We start from the raw sequence: 20,843 nt of genomic DNA, 5'->3' as shown, positions 1-20,843 counted from the left end.
GGTGGAGCATGAATATGTGGAAGTGGATGAAAGTGACCAGGAAGACTCTTTTGGGGCAAAAGAGAAGAAACCTAAGTCTAAGACTTAAATATTTTGCTTTGCCGACACAAATTCTGTGTTATTCTCCATTTATATGCATCATTGCCCCCGTCCCTGTATCTGATCAGTTGCCAAGTTCTACTGATTCTTCCCTTCATAATGTTTTGGACAGTTATCTCTTCTTTGCTACCAGCCAATTTTATGCATTTATTACTTTATGTCTAGACAACTGTAGTAGACTCTTAAGCACTCTTTGTGCCTCTGTCTCTTGTTTGCCTGCTGCCTTAATTTATCCTGAAAACAGAAACACAACCTCAGTAGCTCCCCAGACTCCATGACACAGACTTCAAGCCTTTAAAATTCAAGTCCTAGTCTTAGAAGTGTCCTTTTTCAATGTTCCCCAGTGGTACCAAGTACTCCACCCAAATTACCATGATCCTAAATTGACCCATTTCATCTCTAAGTTAGCATAAGCCTTCCTTTCTTGCTTGATCTCTCTTCCTCCTCCACTCCCACTCCCAACTTTATAGAAGAATAAGTTGGACCTCAAAGTTAACTCAAGTTATTGTCCTTACCTGAGACCATCCTAGTCCCACTGGTACCAGGAGATGTCCCAATGTGTTCTAGTACTCTTGGAGCATCTGTCACATGTTGCCATGGACTATAATTATCTGTGTACATTCTTACTACCTCTGTTAGTTTAAGAGCTCCTTGAAGGAGGGGCTGCTTTCAACAGCTTATTATCCCATCCTCTAGGGGGATAATGTTCATGTAAAATGCTTCATTAGCTGAAATCTATATGTGGCCACTTTTTTATCATTGCAAACAGTGTCTGTTGACGTTAATATTCATAAGAAGAAGAAATAAAGCCTAATCAGCTATAAATGAAAACAGAAATTGAACTACTCATATATCTATTCCCACTTAGAATCAGATTGATAGAACCATTTTCTAGTTCTGCTTGAAATAGAAATCTGGCCTTGGAAGAAAGGTTCTATTGATTGTGTTTTTCAAGTAGTAGCCATGTATTTGAACTTAACTTACATGCTGCCAAATGATGGAGAAATTAAAATGTCTGTTTAAAGACAAATATACAAGATTGTGATTTAGGTTTATTTTAATGAATGGTTGCTTATATTTTATAATCCCAGCTAACGATAAATAACAAATCAATGATAGTACTGAAAGTAAGCTTCTTTTATCTCATTTTAAAATAATTTTATGTTTTATTTTGACTAATCTAGTATACAACATTCTATACATCTTATGTTGGAAACCACTGATGTACTGAAAAGTGATAATGTCAAAAAATTTTGACCTTTCAGTAAAAATAAGCAGAATATAGTCACTGTATGCACAAAATTTATTGTTATCTAGTCATCCATCTAGCAAAAACAAGCTATGCAGCTTGGAGAAATATGGAACTAAATGATAAAATTTACTTCAGTAAATTTATTTGTATTATTTTATACTATCTGTATTACTTATATTATTTATATACATAATATTTATATCATTTTATTTCTACAGATAATTTCTGACCCTAGACTTCGTTTTGAGTTAGCACTCCGAGAAGCTGGACTTCATAAAACATTTTATGCCAAAGAGATATTACCAAAAATCAGTCCTCAAAAACCTCCAAGAAAGGATATGGAGTCTACTGTATTTAAAATCTAGAGTTCATCCTCAAATTCTGTTATACATAAATAAGATTTTTCTTTGAATACATTTATATGGATAATAATAATTACTACTTTTTAAAGTTTACAAATTATCAGATGTAGAAGTCATAGCATCTATTAAAACAATTTTGTCCTTCTTTTATGATTTTTAGAATTTTATGCACTATTTTCCAATCTCTTTTTATGTTTAATAGTACTAAATTCTCCAAAGACTATGGAACTTAATTAGGACACATCTGGAACATATATTATCATTTAGTAAGTTGTATTTTGGAGGTTGCAGTATCCCGTGAAAGGAGCTCAAAATAACCATTTGCAAGAATCACAATTTATGCTGTTGCTACCTATTAATGTTCATTTCTTCTTGTTATTTCAGAATTTGACTTTTTAATTATGAAAGTTTCATTGTCATTAATACTTCTATTATTTCTCCATTATTATAAGAGGAGACTCAACCTTTCTCTAAATTTAGAAACCAGTTTGGTTTACCATGTTTACTGCAAACCAATCATCCAAACAATTTCATTTTATAAATTAGCCTGTAAGAATGAATTAGAAATTAGAAATAGCAGTTCAAGCCTAGGGATATCTGTTTGACTTGGGAAAATGTATTCGTATGGTTGTTTGGGAGGAATGTTTTAAAATTTAGAATGCTATCAAAATTTCCATGTTCTCAATTAAATATCTGGATGATTTTATAGATGGAAGTGTTTCAAATAAACTAGAGCATAATTTTTAGCTATTTCTAAACAACCACACAAATAGGAGTAGCTGGTGCTACACAGCAGGAGACAGTGACACCGTAGATCTGATGCTTGTGGTTATGATGAAAATATTAGCTGAAGTTTGGGCAGCAGCCTAGATATGTTCTGGCAATGCCCAGACTCAGACCTTATTAACTTTCTCTGTTTTTAAAAATAGTTTTAATAATAGTTACATTTATTGAGCATGAGCTGTGTGCTCAGTACCACATATATACTTTACATATGTCTTATTTGACCATCCTAACAACCTTATAAGATTGTCATTCCCATTTTATAGTTAAAGAAATAGATTCAGGAAGGTAAAATATTATGCCGTAGTTCTATTGTTTTTCAAACTGTGGGTCATTAAATCAATATTAGTGAGTCCTGATCAGTAAGTAGTTTTTAAATGACACACAAAAAGACATAACCTGAAATCCATGCGTGATTTTAGTTTCATCCCTTCTCAGTTCCACAAGAATTTGTCTTGCTTGGTTATGCTTTTTCTCGCCTATGTGTTCAAGTTTTCCTTCAGCATGTAGATCAGTTCAGTTCAGTTCAGTCACTCAGTCGTGTCCGACTCTTTGCAACCCCATGAACCGCAGCGCGCCAGGCCTCCCTGTCCATCACTAACTCCCAGAGTCCACCAAAACCTATGTCCATCGAGTCAGTGATGCCATCCAACCATCTCATCCTCTGTCGTCCCCTTCTCCTTCTGCCCTCAATCTTTCCCAGCATCAGGGTCTTTTCAAATGAGTCAGCTCTTCACATCAGGTGGCCAAAGTATTGGAGTTTCAGCTTCAACATCAGTCCTTCCAATGAACACCCAGGACTGATCTCCTTTAGGATGGACTGGTTGGATTTCCTTACAGTCCAAGGGACTCTCAAAAGTCTTCTCCAGCAACACAGTTCAAACGCATCGATTCTTTTGCACTCAGCTTTCTTTATGGTCCAATTCTCACATCCATACACAACTACTAGAAAAACCATAGCTTTGACTAGGTGGACCTTGTCGGCAAAGTAATGTCTCTGCTTCTTAATATGCCATCTGGATTTGTCATAGCTTTTCTTCTAAGGAGCAAGCATCTTTTAATTTCATGACTTGCAGTCACCATCTGCAGAGATTTTGCAGCCCAAGAAAATAAAGTCTCTCACTGTTTCTACTGTTTCGCCATATATTTGCCATGAAGTTATGGGACCAGATGCCGTGATGTTAGTTTTTTGAATGTTGAGATTTAAGCCAGCTTTTTCACTCTCCTCTTTCACTTTCATCAAGAGGCTCTTTAGTTCCTCTTCACTTTCTGCTATAAGGGTGGTGTCATCTGCCTATCTGAGGTTATTGATATTTCTCCCAACAATTTTGATTCCAGTTTGTGCTTCATCCAGCCCGGTATTTCTCATGGTATACTCTGCACATAAGTTAAATAAGCAGGGTGACAGTATACAGCCTTGACACACTCCTTTCCCAATTTGGAACCAGTCCATTGTTCCATGTCCAGTTCTAACTGCTGCTTCTTGACCTGTATACAGATTTCTCAGGAGGCAGGTAAGGTGGTCTGGTATTCCCATCTCTTCCAGAATTTTCCACAGTTTGTTGTGATCCACACAGTCAAAGGCTTTGGCATAGTCAATAAAGCAGAAATAGATGTTTTTCTGGAACTCTCTTGCTTTTTCAATGATCCAGTGGATGTTGGCAATTTGATCTCTGGTTCCTCTGCCTTTTCTAAATCCAGCTTGTACATCTGGAAGTTAGTTCTTGGTTCACATCCTGTTGAAGCCTGGCTTGGAGAATTTTGAGCATTACTTTGCTATTGTGTGAGATGAGTGCAATTGTGCAGTAGTTTGAACATTCTTTGACATTGCCTTTCTTTGGGATCAAAATGAAAACTGACCTTTTCCAGTCTTATGGCCACTGCTGAGTTTTCCAAATTGGTATTTCATATAATTCAAATTATAAAGTATTTATTCTTTTGTGAATGGCTTATTTCACTTACCATCATGCTTTAAAAATTCATCCATGTTGTAGCATGTATAGAATTTCATTCCTTTTCTAGGCTGAATAGTACATACCACTTTTTAAAACCATATTTTGTTCATGTCTCAGTGAACAGTTGGTATGTTTTCTCCTTTTGACTATCATTAATATGGCTTTTATGAATATTGGTACACAAATATCTGTTCACTCCCCTTGCTTTTAATTCTCTTGAGTATATTCCCAGAAGTAGAATCACTGGATGATATCGTAATTCTATGTTTAATTTCTTGAAAATTGGTCAAACTGTTGTCCATAGCAGCTGTTTCTTTTTTATTCTTGACAGCACTGTACAAGGTTTCGTTTCCAATGTCTTCACATCCTCTACAGCTCTCTAGCAGTTGTTATTTTGTTTTTGACTTGCTTTCACCAGCCATCCTAATAGGTGTGAATTGCTATCTCATTGTAGTTTAGATTCACATTTACTTATTAGTGACATTAAGCATTTTTTAATATGCTTATTGACCATTTGTATGTCTTCTTTGAAGAAATGTCCATTGAAATCCTTAGGCCATTGTTTTTTTTTCCTTCTAGTTAACCTTGTTTCTGAAATGTTTTTCTTTCTTTTAGAATTTTTTCTGCGACTATATCACCTCATTTCTGAGTTTTCCAATTCTGATTATTATTTTTTATCTTGTATTATTTTGTTAATTTTTAGATTATAATTCTAATATGTCTTATGCTGATGTCTTTCTGTGTTCATTCCTGATCTGTAGGGATGTTATTCTGCTTCTTAATCTGTTTTTTTCCTGTTAGTGTCAAGATCTAATCCTTTTCTTTTTCCTTTTATACTTGAAATGAGGCTTTTCTTAACTTACAGAAGTGGATGTGACTCAAGATATTTCCTCTAACTTCATAGTTTTAGAATTTTTTGTTGTGTTTATGCAACATTTTTTTTTAATTACAGCTTATTTTCTAGAGATTTTCCTGCCTCCCCTTATTTTATTTGGACCTGCTATTTTCTTTGACTGTTGTTCCTGTACTACTTACTTTGGATTCTCTTTGCAGAAGTTTTCTCATTATTGTAAGACTTTGTCCTAGAAGTAAGTTTTGACTTGTTAGTCTGGGAATTCGTGGGACCCAGACTTCTCTGGCTCCTTTAGACTTTACTGCAAACTCCTATATTCATTTATTATTAGAGAGTGTAAAACTCTTCAGTTTCAGCTCAAGTTTCCAATAAGTACTTCTTGACTCTTTTAGGGTTCTCAAGTCCATTTGATAACACTTGATTTCTTCTGTCCTGCAAAGATGGTACACTGAAGTCTTTTAACTCTCAGTGGTTTACTCCCTGCCCATTCCTATTTTGCGGTATATGGCAATACCTTGTCACCTACTGGTAGAGATTATCACCATGATTTTTGGCTTTGTTCTATTTATTTTTGTTTCTTTTTATAAAATAATTTGAAGAGATTCAAAAAATATGCCACTTCTGTTTCCCAGAATCCTTTCAAACTGCTCTTGATATCCTACCTGCCTTTCCTGCACTAAACATGTTTCTCCCTCAAGCCACCTCCATCAAAGTAATGATAACACCGTCCCCCACCCTACACAAACCTGAAATCTGGTTGCCACTCGTGATGCTAGGCCCTGCGCTCTCACTTCAGTACTGCGTCTGTCAAGACCTAGTGTCTTCCTAGTGCCAACAATGGAACCATACTGCTGAGGGAGAATACTTGCCATGATTTTGGGCTCCCTGGCCACACCATTCTCACAATTGGGGAATACCCCATATTGTGCATTCATCTTCCAGAGTAGAGGCTAGAGACTCAATTTCCCCAGCCTCTCATGATCTACTATGTGGCTATGAAATGCACCCATTTGATACTTCACTGTTAAGAGAGCTGTGTGAGAAAGCAAGAATCTACTTTCTGGCAAGGGTGGTAATGAAAGTGCTCAGCTTGGGGTAGAATAATTGCATAGCTTTTATTTATTCATTTTAACTACGGGCGTACTTCATGTTATTGTTCTTTATTGTGCTTCACAGATATTGTGTTTTTGATTTTTTTTTTTTTTTTAATAAAATTGAAAGTTTGTGGCAACCCTTCATCGAGCAAGTCTATTGGTGGGGTTTTTACAATATTTGCTTGTTCGTGTCTCTGTTTCACATTTTGGTAGTGTTCAAAATACTTCAAATATTACTGTTATACTTGTGGTGGTGTTCTGTGCTCAGTGATCTTTGATATTACTATTGTAATTATTTTAACACCATGCTCATATAATACAGAAACTTAATTGATAAATGTGTGTATTCTGACTGCTCCACCAACCTGCTGTTTCCTCATCTCTCTCACTGTCCTTGGGAATCCCTATTCCTGGTGACACAATTTCTTGGTGAAATTAGGCCAGTTAATAATCCTAAGCTTCTAAGTGTTCAAGTGAGAGGAAGAGTCACATGTCTCTTACTTTAAATAAAAAACTAGGAATGATTAAGCTTAGTGAGGAAGGACATGTCAAAAGTCAAGACCTAGACTGAAAACTAGGTTCCTCAGGTCAAAGTTAGCCAAGTTGTGAACACAAAGGAAAAGTCCTTGAAGGAAATTAAAAGTGCTACTCCAGTGAACACATGAATGATAAGAAAGCAAAATGGTTTATTTCTGGAATGGAAAAGGTTTGAGTGGTCTGGATGGAAGACCAAACCAGCCATAGCATTCCTTTAAATCAAAGCCTAATCCAGACCATTCATTTATTCTGTGAAGCCTGAGAGAGGTGAGGAAGCTCCTGAAGAACAGTTGGAAGCTAGCAGAGATTGGTTTATGAGGTTTAAGGAAAAAAGCCCTCTCTGTAACATAAAAGCACAAGGTAAAGCAAGTGCTGATGTATAAGCTGAAACAAATTTCCCAGGAGATCTGGCTAAGATAATTAATAAACGTGATGTTACCAAACTGGATCCATTTGCTAGATGTGCAGCAAACCAAATGCCAAGACACTGAGGTTCATAACCAAGAAAGAATTGATTTGCAAGGCAGCCAAGCAAGGAGATGGAGAACAAGTCTCAGATCCACCCTGGGGTATTTATAGAATAAGCAGGGCACTCTCAGGCATGGGGAAAGGAGATTGGAGGTATGGAGAGTGGTGAGGGAATCAGTGTTCTGTGCAGGTGGACCTGGGTTATATGATTCTGCATATTCAAAATGGAGACACTTAGTATGATCTGAGGGTGGAGTTTTCCGGCTCTTTGACATCAAAAGACCATTCCTGGGCATCTGAGCAGGCCCAGTTTTAGGGTCACAGTCCCATTTAGCCTCCAGCCAGCTTACACTGGTCAGCAGCTGACTCCAAATTCCTATAAAGCAACTGAGGTGTATGAAGCTAGGAAGGTATGCTGTTTAAAAGAGGAAAAGAGGAAGAAAAAAATATTTACGTGAACTTAATCATTGAAGACAGATTAAAAGCAAAGAGGTTTTAACAAGCTGATCCTTTGTCTGTTCTTTCATAATGCAAGTTCAGGAATTTCTGTTAGTTATCAGCTTCTGTTAACACTATGGGGCACAGTATCAGTGTCTACGTTAAATAAGAGATTTTCGATGTAGATGAAATAGCCTTCTATTAGAAGAATATGCTTTCTAGGACTTTCATAACTAGAGAGGACAAGTCAATGACTGGTTGACTATCTTATTAGGGACTAATGCAGCTGGTAACTTTAAGTTTAAGCCAGTGCTCATTTACCATTTTGAAACCCCTAGAAACGTTGAGTTATGCTCAATCCACTCTTTATGTACTGTATAAACAGAATGACAAAGCCTGGATGATAGCACAACTGTTTACAACATGGTTTACTGATTATTTGGTGAGCCTTGCTGCTCAGAAAAAAAAAAGATTCCTTTCAAAATATTACTGCTCATAGACAATGTCCCTGGGCACCTAAGAGCTCTGATGCAGATGTACAATGAGATTCATGTTTTCATGCCTGCTAACACAGCATCCATTTTGCAACTCATGGGTTTTGTAAGACTATAGCTGCCATAGATAGTGATTCCTCTGGTGGATCTGGGCAAAGAAAATTGAAAATCTGGAAAGGATTCACCATTCTAGATGCCATGAAGAACATTTGTGATTCATGGAAAGGGGTCAAGATTAGCAGGAGTTTGGAAGAAGTTGATTTTAATCCTCTTCAATTACTTTGAGGGGTTTAAAGCATTGGTGGAGGAAGTAACTGCAGATGTGGTGGAAATTGCAAGAAAACTTGAATGGAGCCTGAACATGTATCTGAATCACTGACAAAACTAACAGATGGTAAGTTGCTTCTTATGAATAAGCACAGAAAGTGGTTTCTTGAGCTGGACTTTACTACTGGTAAAGATGCTGTGAAGATTGTTAAATGTTCAGTTACTCAGTCACATCCTACTCTTTGGGACTCCATGGACTGCAGCATGCCAAACTTCCCTGTCTTCACTATCTCCTGGAGTTTGCTCAAACTCATGTCCACTGAGTCAATGATGCCATCCAACCATCTCATCCTCTGTGCCCGCTTCTCCTCCTGCCCTCAGTCTTTCCAGTATGCAGGTCTTTTTCAATGAGCTGGCTGTTCCCACGAGCTGGCCAAGGTATTGGAGCTTCAGCCAGAGCATCAGTCTTCCAATGAACATTCAGAGTTGATTTCCTTCAGGATTGACTGGTTTGATCTCCTTGCAGTCCAAGGGACTCTCAAGAGTCCCTTGGACTCTCTAGCACCATAGTTAGAAGCATCAATTATTCAGCCTTTTTTATGGTCCAACTCTCACATACATGCATGACTACTGGAGAAACCATAGTTTTGACTACATAGACCTTTGTCAGCAAAGTGATGTCTCTGCTTTTTAATATGCTGTGTAGTTTTGTCATAGCGTTTCTTCCAAGGAGCAAGCGTCTGTCAATTTAATGGCTGCAGTCACCATCCCCAGTGATTTTGGAGCCTGGGAAAATTAAGTCTGTCACTGTTTCCATTGTTTCCCCCACCTATTTGCCATGTAATGATGGGACCAGATGCCATGATCTTTGTTTTCTGAATGTTGAGTTTTAAGCCAGCTTTTTCATTCTCCTCTTTCACTTTCATCAAAAGACTTTAGTTCCTCTTCACTTTCTGCCATAAGAGTGGTGTCATCTGCATATCTGAGGTTACTGATATTTTTCCCAGTAATCTTGATTCCACCTTGTGATTCATCTAGCCTGGACTTTTGCATGATGTACTCCGCATATAAGTTAAATAAGCAGGGTGACAATCTATAGCCTTGACATAGTCCTTTCCCAATTTGGAACAGGCCATTGTTCCATGTCTGGTCCTAACTGTTACCTCTTGACCTGCATAAAGATTTCTCAGGAGGCAAGTAAGAAAAGTAAGGTAAGATGACATTCCCATCTCTTTCAGAATTTTCCACAGTTTGTTGTGATCCACACAGTCAAAGGCTTTAGCGTAGTCAATGAAGCAGAAGTAGATAGTTTTCTGGAATTCTCTCACTTTTTCTATGATCCAACAGATGTTGGCAATTTGAACTCTTTCCTCTAACTTTTCCAAATTCAGCTTATACATCTGGAATTTCTCAGTTCAGGTACTGTTGAAGCCTAGCTTGAAGGATTTTGAAGATTACTTGCTAGCAAGTGAAATGAGTGCAATTATGCAGTAGTTTGAACATTCTTTGGCATTGCCCTTCTTTGGAATTGGAATGAAAACTGACTTTTTCCGGTCCTGTGGCCACTGCTGAGTTTTCCAAGTTTGCTGGCATATTGAGTGAAGCACTTTCACAGCATCATCTCTTAGGATTTGAAATAGCTCAGCTGGAATTCCATCACCTCCACTAGCTTTGTTCGTAGTGATGCTTCCTAAGGCCCATTGATTTTACACTCCAGGATGTCTGGCCCTAGGTGAGTGGCTACACCATTGTGGTTATCTGGGTCATTAAGACTTTTTTGTATAGTTCTGTGTATTCTTGCTGCTGCTTCTTAATATCTACTGCTTCTGTTAGATCCATACCATTTCTGTCCTTTATTGTGCCCATCTTTGCATGAAATGTTCCCCTGGTATCTCTAACTTTCTTGAAGAGATCTCTCTCCCTTCTCGTTCTATTGTTTTCCTCTAATTCTTTGCATTGTTCACTTAAGAGCACAAAGGATTTAGAATATTACATAAACTTAGTTAATGAAGCACTAGCAGGGTTTGAGCAGATTGGCTTCCACTTTGAAAGAAGTTCTTCTATGAATGAAATGGTATCAAACAGCATTGCATGATACAGAGAAATCCTTTGTGAAAGGAAGAGTTCAGTAATGCAGCAAACTGCATTGTCATTTTAAGAAATTGCTACAACAACCCTAAACTTTAGCAACCACCACCCTGATCAGTCATCAGCCATCAACATCAAGGCAAGAGCCTCTACTGCAAAAAGTTTATGACTCATCAAAGGCTCAGAGGATGATTAGGATTTTTTAGCAATGAATTATTTTCCAATTAAGGTAAAACATTTTTGAACATGATGATTTTATACACTTAATACTACTACAGTATAATATAAACATAATTTTCATATATACTAGGAAGCCAAAAATTTTGTGTGACTTGCTTTACTGCAATAGTTCCTTTATAGTGGTGCCCTGGAACCAAGCCCACAATATCTCTGAGGTATGCCTGTGGGTTATTATTTTCCAGCTAAATCTGCCAGCTTGTCATTGTCATCATTGTTATCTCCTCCTCATCTTCCTTCTTTTCCCCTCCACATCTCCTCCTCTTTCTTTTAAAAATTGAAGCATAATTGACATATAATTAACTTCAGGTGTACAACATAATGTTTTAATAGTTGTATATATTATGAAATGATCACCACAATAAGTCTAATTAACACCATTACCCTGGTAGGCTGCAGTCCTTGGGGTCACTAAGAGTCGGACACAACTGAGCAACTTCACTTTCACTTTTCGCTTTCATGCATTGGAGAAGGAAATGGCAACCCACTCCAGTGTTCTTGCCTGGAGAATCTCAGGAACGGGGGAGCCTGGTGGGCTGCCATCTATGGGGTCGCACAGAGTTGGACATGACTGAAGCGGCTTAGCAGCAGCAGCAAGCATACTTATAGTGTCTAGCTGTCAGGACAGGTGATGCAGACATATGTACAGGGAACTAGTAGAGCTGCAGCAAGTCTTCAGAGCAGCAGTCTCCTAGTGAGGGTTGAGCCTCTTCTCTGGCCCTCCCAGAAATTCTAGGAACTATCCAACACCCTTAATATTGGATTGGCCAAAAAATTCATTTGAGTTGTTCCACAAGAAGTTATAGAAATCCAAAAGTAATGAACTTTGTGGTTAACCCAATAAACTTCTTTCCTATCCAACTAGCTTAAGTGGGTTTTGTTGTTTGCTACTATGGATGCTCTGATACATTGTTCTTTTTTCAATGCACCAACCACAAAAGTGGTTTTTTTCAGTCTCATGCCCTCTTTAGATAAGTAGATAATCCCTCCATCTCCATAATCTGTCCTCTTAATTATCACTTTCTTTTTCTCCAAGAAGTAGAATGAAGAGAATATTTCTATGTTAATTTTTTTTTTTTGCATGTCACATTAATTGGTGCTATTTTCCATAGCAGTATTTTCGACTCTATGAAAGGACCTACTGAAAATTACTTTTTCTCTTCTTAAAGAGTTCAGCCCATTTTCCCATATCCAAAGCCCTATGTAGTATTTTTATTTTTAAAAAGCATGAAGAGGGTGAGGCTTCCTACATCTGGCATATATTTATTTTTTTATGGAGACTGCATTTTCTTGGGTTTTATTTTGCCCCCATTAAAGCAGCTACACCATCTCTAGCTGTGCTTGATTTTAAGCATAGGACACAGAGGTAAAATATGAACATTTTGAATACAAAAGACATTTTTGAGAAAATCTGGAATAATTGAAGGTCTTTTAAGACCAAAACTGCCTAGAGAAGTTTTGAGGAAAAATCTAAGATACAGACTTTTAAAGATCTCAGTCAAATCCCAGAAATGATTAAGTTTGATCTAAGGAGAAAAAAAAAAATCTGAAAATTCTGAAATTCTAGAAAAAAATGCCTGTTTCTGGCATCTGATTAATTTGTTTTGGAAAAGTGGTTGTATGTTGGCTAATACATTTGAGGACGAACACTTAATAGATTATTGGCAAGTACTGGAGAGGTCCTGGGGGAAAACTTTTCAGGAACTTAGACATTGAACATTTTGAAACACTGAGTATTTCACTTTGAGACACAGTGTGGGACTGGATTATAATAATAGAATTCACAATCTCCATGACCGCTTATAGAATCAAGTCTCAATCATTAGGGAGGAATGTGGCATCAAATCCATCCTGTTCATATTTTTTAAATCTCTAGAAAGATGATTTCCCCTTTCTACAGTAATTCCTCTTTTATTCTGACAAGTGATTGTGTTCTTTTTCTTTCCTACCTCCCAGAGTATTTGAGTCTATATTTTACACTGCTTAACTTGACTTGTTTATTGAAATTATTTAAATGTATGTTCCTAATGTCACTGTAGGCCTTACTAATATTACCAAGTATCTTTTTTTGTCCCTCAGAGAATTTATTTTATAAATGGAAATGTAATTGCAGGGAAGGAGTAGTTGCATTATTTTCCTTCTGCTTTGCACATTTTCCCAACATGTCAATATTACTTAGCACCACATATGCTTTAAATTCCTAATATTTATAAACAATTGCAAAAACAATTTGCTTGCATTTCTTTAGACATTTTATAAATATTGTATTAATCTGAAATGCTTACCTTCACATAGATTTAAAACAAATGCTGCTGCTGCTGCCAAGTCGCTTCAGTTGTGTCCGACTCTGTGCAACCCCATAGATGGCAGCCCACCAGGCTCCCCCGTCCCTGGGATTCTCCAGGCAAGAGTACTGGAGTGGGGTGCCATTGCCTTCTCCAGAAAACAAATGCTAGGGGGAGGGAAAGTCCTGTTACTATTGAAATGTTTTAAGCTTAGTTTGGGAAGATTATTAGAGGTAATATTATTTTTAAACTTACTAAAATGAAGTAAAACTTTACTTGGAAGTAAAAATAATTGATTCACTAAAGAAAATCCAGTACAGTGCAACATTAAGTTGTCCATGTGGATTAGGACCCTATTACCTGGAAAGAAAAGATCCAGATAATGTGTGGAGAATATATTTTCATCCGTGTTTCACATCAATATAACATAGTTATAAATTGACTTAAAAGACTAGTGGGAGAATCAGAACTTCTTTATTTTTATGTTTCTAGACAATTTGCTTTTTTAACCTACTTTTTTAGTCCAAATCTATGGTTTAATTCAATTCAACAAATATTTATTGAAATTATGCATAAGATAAAATAGTCTCTGTAACCATTAAAAAAAAGAACAAGAATTATGGTGATGGTTGCATAATTCTATGAATATTCTAGAAATCATTGAATTATCTAATTTAAGTGAGTGAATTACATAGTGTTTGAATTATATCTCTTGTAAAGATACTTGTAAAGTATTACAAGAAAAGCAAGGAAAATTACACGAGCTAATGTGAAAAGAGAACCAAAATGCATTGTATAGGTGAGGGGTGGAGAGCAACAACAAAAATTACATATAGAATGATTTCATTTATGTAGAAAGAATAATGCACATTTCTGGAAGGATATGTAAGAAACTATCAGCAACTGTTTCTTTTGAGTAATTGAAACAGTAAAATTCGATAGAATGGTGACTGGGAAAGTAAAACTTTTTCCTTTATACCCTTTTATACTGTCTTAATATTTACCATGAGCCTGTGTTACTTTTATAATAATGAATATTTTATAGGGGGCTATGTATCAAATGCTGGGGAATCCAGGAGTTCTAGAGCCTGCACAAACCATCTGCCGCAGCAGGCAGCATCTAGTCAGGCTTCAGGGTGAATAGGGGTCAGTCAGTAAATGTTTGTTTTCTCAATAAATGGATGGATGGGCTAACTATATGACTTTGTTTTTGTATGGGATACTCAACCTAGAAATATTTATCTATATCTCTTCTGGATAAGGATAAATATACATGGTAGAGAGACAAAGTTTAAAATCTCTTCTGTTCCTAAAACATGCTCAGAATTTGAGGAGATAAAACGTATACAGTAAAAGCAGTAGACATGAGAGAACCTCAGAGCAAGACACATCTCACCAGTTTCACTAATGTTTGTAATCCAACGCCTTAGCTTCTGGGGACATTGGAACAACTCATGTCTTCTCCATTCCTTCTCTAACCTCCTTTTCCATTTTATACCCAGAGATAAGTAAGAACTTAGAAATGAAAGGAAGGGAAAAGGTAAACCAGCTGGGGTGGGTCCTAAGGTTTATGTCAAGGAGGAAAGGGAGTTTTATAGTAGACCTACTGCTTGGCATATAAGTTAAAACATGAAATTGGGGTGCCAATACTGAGGACTTCTGTGGAGACTATGACGAAGATCACCGTCAGGAAACCTTTGTGGAGAAATTGAAAATCTCCTAGTCCTGGAGAATTCCAAGGACAGAGGAACCTAGCGGGCTGTGGTTCATAGGGTTGTATAGAGTTGGACATGACTAAAGTGACTTAGCGTTGCATGCACACAGATAGTATTTCGCCTTTGCCAGTCATACGATCTCTATTGAAACTACTCAGTCTGTTGTTGTAGTACAAAAGGATCCAGAGACATGTAAACAATGGGCCTGGCTGGGTTCCAAGAAAATTTGACAAAAACAGGAGAGGCAGTTTTGGCTTCCAGACTGTAGTTTGCTGACCCCTGACCCAGAGCGGCCCCACATTTTGTGTTTGTATTCATCTACTTCTGTGATGTGGGCTTCCTCTTTGCTTTCTCTCTGTCTTAAGGACTTCTCTAATTTCTTATGAGCCTAATATGACATTTTAAAGTGGTGCTTTTAGGAAATGGGGATATTAGGAGGTGATTAGGTCATGAAGGTGGAGCCCAAATGAATGGTATTCGTGCCCTTGTAAAAGGGACCCCAGAGAGTTGCTCTGCCCCTTTGCCATGTGATCCTTTTGTACTACAACAAAACTGAGTAGTTTCAACAGAGATCATATGACTGGCAAAGGTAAAATACTTACTATCTGTGTGTGTGCAATGCTAAGTCACTTCAATCGCATCCAACTCTATGCTACCCTATGAACCACAGCCCGCCAGGCTCCTCTGTCCTTGGAATTCTCCAGATAAGAATGCTGGAGTGGGTTGCCGTGCTCTCCTCCTGGGGATCTTCTCAATCCAGAGATCGAACCTGCATCTCTTAAAGTCTCTTGCAATGGCATGCAGGTTCTTTACCACTAATGCTACCTGGGAAGCCCACTTGCTATCTAGGCCTTTATAAGAAAGTTTGCTGACCCCTGTTCCAGAGGCCCAGGCTGAGACTACATAGAACGAACCATATGAAAGTGAAGCCTGGGCCTTTAGTCTGTACAAAGAGAAGGAGGTGAAATGTAGACTCCCCACAAATGGGACACTTGAAATGACTTTACTCTCTGTAAAAGACTTGACCGAGAGAAAACCCGACTCTCTGCAAAGGACACAGACAAGGAAAGTGGCATTCTTAATCACACGATTATGACACATTTGAGACAGAGGTAGAGCCCAAATGAATGGTATTCGTGCCCTTGTAAAGGAGACCCCAGAGAGTTCCTTTGTCCCTTTTTCCATGTGAAGTTTCAGTGAGAAGATGGCCATCTATGAACCAGAAAATGGTTTTTCACCAGACATAAGTATGCTGGCACAAAACTTGGATCTTTTCAGCCTCCAAACTGAGAGAAATACCCTTCTGTTGCTTATAAGTCAGCCAGTTTATGGTATTTTTGTTATAGCAGGCCAAAAGGACTAAGACATTTGGATAAAGAATGTTTTAGTACAAACTTCAGCTTTGTCTCTTATTATATCTGTGACCTGGAGCAAGTCACTTAAGCTCTCTGTGCCCCAGTTTTCTCACCTATAAAATGATAAAATAGTAATCCCTCATAATACAATGTAACAGTGTTGTCGTGAGGATTAAATGAATTAATATTTGCCAAGCATTTAGAAAAGTGGTCAGTGCTGTGCTATTATTATTATCATCAACAACATCATTCGAAGCAGTCTTGACTTTTTTCATTTCTGTGTTTTAATTATGTCTAGTATAGCTTTAATAATTTTAAAGATATTCTCCTTGGCAGTCAATTTCTATATCTCATCTAGTAATTCAAATTCTTGAATATAATTTTCCTGTATTTTATGACCATTGACTTTGCTTCACACAAAAATTGTTACTTACTGTGTGATTTTTATCCTGAGTTCATACTCAATGAGGCTGAATATTTTGTGAGAATCCCCTGCCACCTAGCTGGGTCTATATTCTCCCACATTGATTTTCATTTACTCATGCCAGGGACATCTCTGTTCCATAACTTAATTTTCTGTTTTTATTTTGAAATAGGGTTTCCTTGAATGCAATATAAATTTAAACTCCAAGCCTGAGTAAGGATCAAGAATGAATTTTGGATCTCTCAGGGAATTACATGCTTTTTCCTACGGGTTGTCTAGACAGAGATAGCCTGTATTCACTAGGATCTCCTGTTCAGGTTGGGAGATTTTTTACTCTTGAGGCTTAGTCCCAACACCTCACTCAAAATGTGTCTACATGAACTTTAAGGCCAAGCCTCCAGGTTATTAAGTATCTGCTCAGGTCCCTACTCTGGCTTTAAGTTTATTCCTTTTTATTAGCATGTTTTAATTCTCTTCCAGAAATGTTTCATGTAGCTTTTGTAGGTATTTCCAGTTCTTGAGGATATACAAGCTCTTTTGTCTCTTAGAAGCCCCAGTAGACTTGCTTCTTCTCACAACATTATTTCTCAACTGTCTTCCTTCCTTACTAGTCTCCCTTCCTTCTCAATATTTCATTTTTCATCTGATTATCTTCCCCCATTTCGTATCCGTTTCTTTCCTTCCCCAGTAGCATATTTCAGTCCTAGAGACTCTCATATGTGTTATGACAACCTGAAAAGACAAATAACCTTATTAAATGGTCTTCTACCATCGAGACACCAAAGCATTTGAACCAAAGGGAATGCATATTGGGTTGATGCAGGCAGTTTTAAATCACTGGCTTTCATCTGGTAGTAATATTTCCTGATGTTACTCTTCTCGTCTCTCCTCTGAGTATTTTAGATTTCATCATTCTTTCTGACAGTTATTGATGTGTTAGTATTCTCCTACTCCATTCCTGACTCTGATAAACTGTGCTTTGAAAAATAACCTTGGTTGATTACACTGTTTTGAGGAAGAATGCCCTAACTGGCTAATCCGAAGATTCAGGCCTCCTTAGCAGATATATTCCTATATTGAAGATGAGAACATTAAACAAAATAGTCTGTCTACTGGTAACCATCACCATACCTAGTCCCAGCCCTGATTTCGCACTCAGCAAGCAAGCTTCTCAGAGCCACATGACTCCTCCTGTAGAACAGAGAAGCCCATATATATTGATAGGTTGTCAACCAGCAGACAATATAGTATGAACTTTCTTTCCAAAAATTAGTAAGTTAGAATTTGTTGTTATCAAAACCACAATGCAGACCTCAACAAGTTTTTACTTTTTTATTATAGTAAAATGTACCTACTATAACATTTACCATTTTAACCTTTTTTGAGCATAGAAATCAGAGGCATTAGGTACATCCACATTGTTGAGCAACTGTCAATACAATACAGCTGTCAATACAATACAACACAACTATTGTATCCATCTCCACAACTTGTTTTTACCACCCCAAACTGAAACTCTGTACCCAGTACAGGCTTTCCCTCAGTCTCTCATAACCGTCTGACTGTTCTAGGTATGATGCCTGTCCCTTCATGTCTCCTTATTTCACTTAGCATCATGTCCTCAAGGTTCATTCACGTTGCAGCATGTGACAGGATTTCACTGAGCCTTTATTATTATTTTTTTTTAATTTGAGGAGAATCGCTTTACAATGCTGTGCTAGTTTCTGCTGTACAACAGCACAAATAAGCTATATGTATACACGTATTCCCTCCCTGTAGAGCCTCCCCCCACCATCACCCCCATCCCAGCACTCTAGGTCATTACAGAGCACTGGCTTCCTGCTAGCTATCGATTTTATACATGGTGGTGTATATCTGTCAGTGCTGCTCTCTCAGTTCTTCCCACCCTCTCCTTCCCCACTGTGTTCTCGTCTGTTCTCTGTGTCTGTGTCTGCATTCCTACATTCACCTGTTTACAGGGCCGAAATAGAGATGCAGACTGATGAACCTCCTTTTATTTTCTAATTTTATTTATTCATTTTTATTTGGTTTACTCTTAAAATCTTTAAAAAATTTTTATACAGTTTTAAAAAGTTTCTTTCCATTTACAGTTATTACAAAATACTGGCTATATTCCCCACGTTGTACAGTACATCCTTGAGCCTGTCTTACACTCAGCAGTTTACACCTCCCATTGCCCCACCCTTAGGTTGCACACACCCTCCCCCCCTTCTGTAGCCACTAGTTTGCTTTCTCTATCTGTGAGTCAAGTCTTTACTTTACATTTATCCTTTGAGGGAAAGAAGATTTTTTATTAGCCACAAAGCCATAAGAAGTTTTATCTAAATGGATACTGAGATCACCGCTGACATCTCTCACTCATTAGCCCTTTAAATGCCATTCTCTCCCACAGCTACTGCTCTGGCTCTGTCATGTTTGAACTTTCCTTAGCCTTTTAGCAAGAGAAAGATTTTGGAAACACATCATTTTCACATGAGAAGGGAATTTTTATTCTAAAATATGTATGCTATTTAACTTATTAGGTGAAAATTTGAAGGCACTGACCTTCACAAGTAGGGGAGCTGCCTAGTCTAACAAAAAAAAATAATGTCTTTTGGCAGCCCTAACTTATCTTTAAGGGCTTCCCGGGGCCTCAATGGGTAAAGAATCTGCCTGCAATACAGGAAATGCAAGAGACGTGGGTTTAATCCCTGGATGGGGAAGATCCCCTGAGTAGGAAATGGCAACCTGCTCCAGTATTCTTGCCTGGAGCATTCCATGGACAGAGGAGCCTGGCGGACCATCTTTACAGGGGAGCTTATCTTTACTCCATCTCCACCCATTCTGTAATGTTGGAATGTTGTGGGAGGGAATTAGTCACATCTTGGTCACCTCCACCTGGTGAAGTTTTTTGTTATTTTTAATTATCTCAACTTTACTTCTTCTTCTTATCCTGACAGACTACTGATCGGTTCTGCTCTATGTGCTTCAGTCGCTTCCCTTTGCCTGGGAATAAGATCCAATCTCTTTACCCCGACTTCTGGGGTCCCACATAATAGAACCCCAAGCTAGCTTTCCAGATCAAGCCAAACAGGATTCTTCACGATTCTTATATATGTCCTGTATTTGCCTCCTTTGTTTTATTTCATTTTTTTTCCCTCTGATGACAACACCCTCCTTAGAGTCCTTTTAGAATTGTGGCCCTTAAATAAAGTTCATCTCAAATATCTACCTTGTTCAAGAAACCCTTTCAAATTTTTCTACCTCTATACCATCATTTTCCTGATAACTCCTTGTGTGCATGCTAAGTTGCTTCAGTCATGTTGGACTTTGTGCGACCCTATGCACTGCAGCCTGCCAGGCTCCTCTGTCCATGGAATTCTCCAGGCAGAAACACTGGAGTGGGGTGCTGTGCCCTCCTCCAGGGAATCTTCCTGACCCAGGGAATGAACCCGCATCTCTTATGTTTACCTGCAATGGCAGGTAGATTCTTCACCACTAGCACCACCTGGGAAGTCCAATACCTCCTTAGAACACTCTTATTTCCACCTCTCTTTTCAAGTCTATCCAATTATCTCTGAATTGTAGTTATCCACACCTTTGTTTTAGTGCCTCAAACTTAGTAGAATGTCTGTCCATTGTCTAAAGGAGGTGACTGTGTCTTGCTTTCCCACAATGTCTAGAACTGTGGTTTGTGCATAGTAGGTCCTTTATATTTGTTCTATTACTTGCATGCTAGCCCATGGCATTACAACCTTAAATCAATCATGGAACCAGCTCTAGAACAGGTGGGATCTCTGGAGTCCAAGGTGAAGAAAGGAGAGGACAGGACCAGGCAGTGTAGGAGACAGATCTGGCTAGTGGAATTGGTGTCCACTGCTGATTATTTACCCAGAGTAAGTGGGACATGGGTAACATTTATTTGCCACATCATTGGTTTTTGTTGGTTACAATGTTAGGAGAAAATACAAATGCAAATGTCCATAAACTCAGATGAAAAAGTAAATTCATATGAAAGTAAAAAGAAGAAACCAGATTTTTAAAGATCTGTACTTCCTTTTCTAACAGAGGAGGGGCCAAAATCAGATTATTCAAATGATTTCTGTAACTCTGGAATGCACCCAGTGCTTCACAATG

At 37.9% G+C, this 20,843-nt stretch overlaps 1 protein-coding gene across 1 annotated transcript in view; it reads left to right on the top strand.

Moving 5' to 3' along the window:
- The window catches only part of CCDC148 (coiled-coil domain containing 148), a 303,432-nt gene extending 296,807 nt beyond the window's left edge, over positions 1 to 6,625 (top strand). The window contains exon 16 of the mRNA XM_070357356.1: positions 1,570 to 6,625. Coding sequence (XP_070213457.1) covers positions 1,570 to 1,716 — 147 coding nt within the window. The 3' untranslated portion in view covers positions 1,717 to 6,625. The remainder of the gene's footprint in view (positions 1 to 1,569) is intronic.
- Positions 6,626 to 20,843: the final 14,218 nt, after the last annotated feature.

This window comes from Bos mutus, chromosome 2, assembly GCF_027580195.1.
Source record: "Bos mutus isolate GX-2022 chromosome 2, NWIPB_WYAK_1.1, whole genome shotgun sequence".
Taxonomy (NCBI): domain Eukaryota; kingdom Metazoa; phylum Chordata; class Mammalia; order Artiodactyla; family Bovidae; genus Bos; species Bos mutus.
The sequence above is the reverse complement of the archived record's forward strand: the minus strand, read 5'-3'. Positions and strand labels throughout refer to the sequence as shown.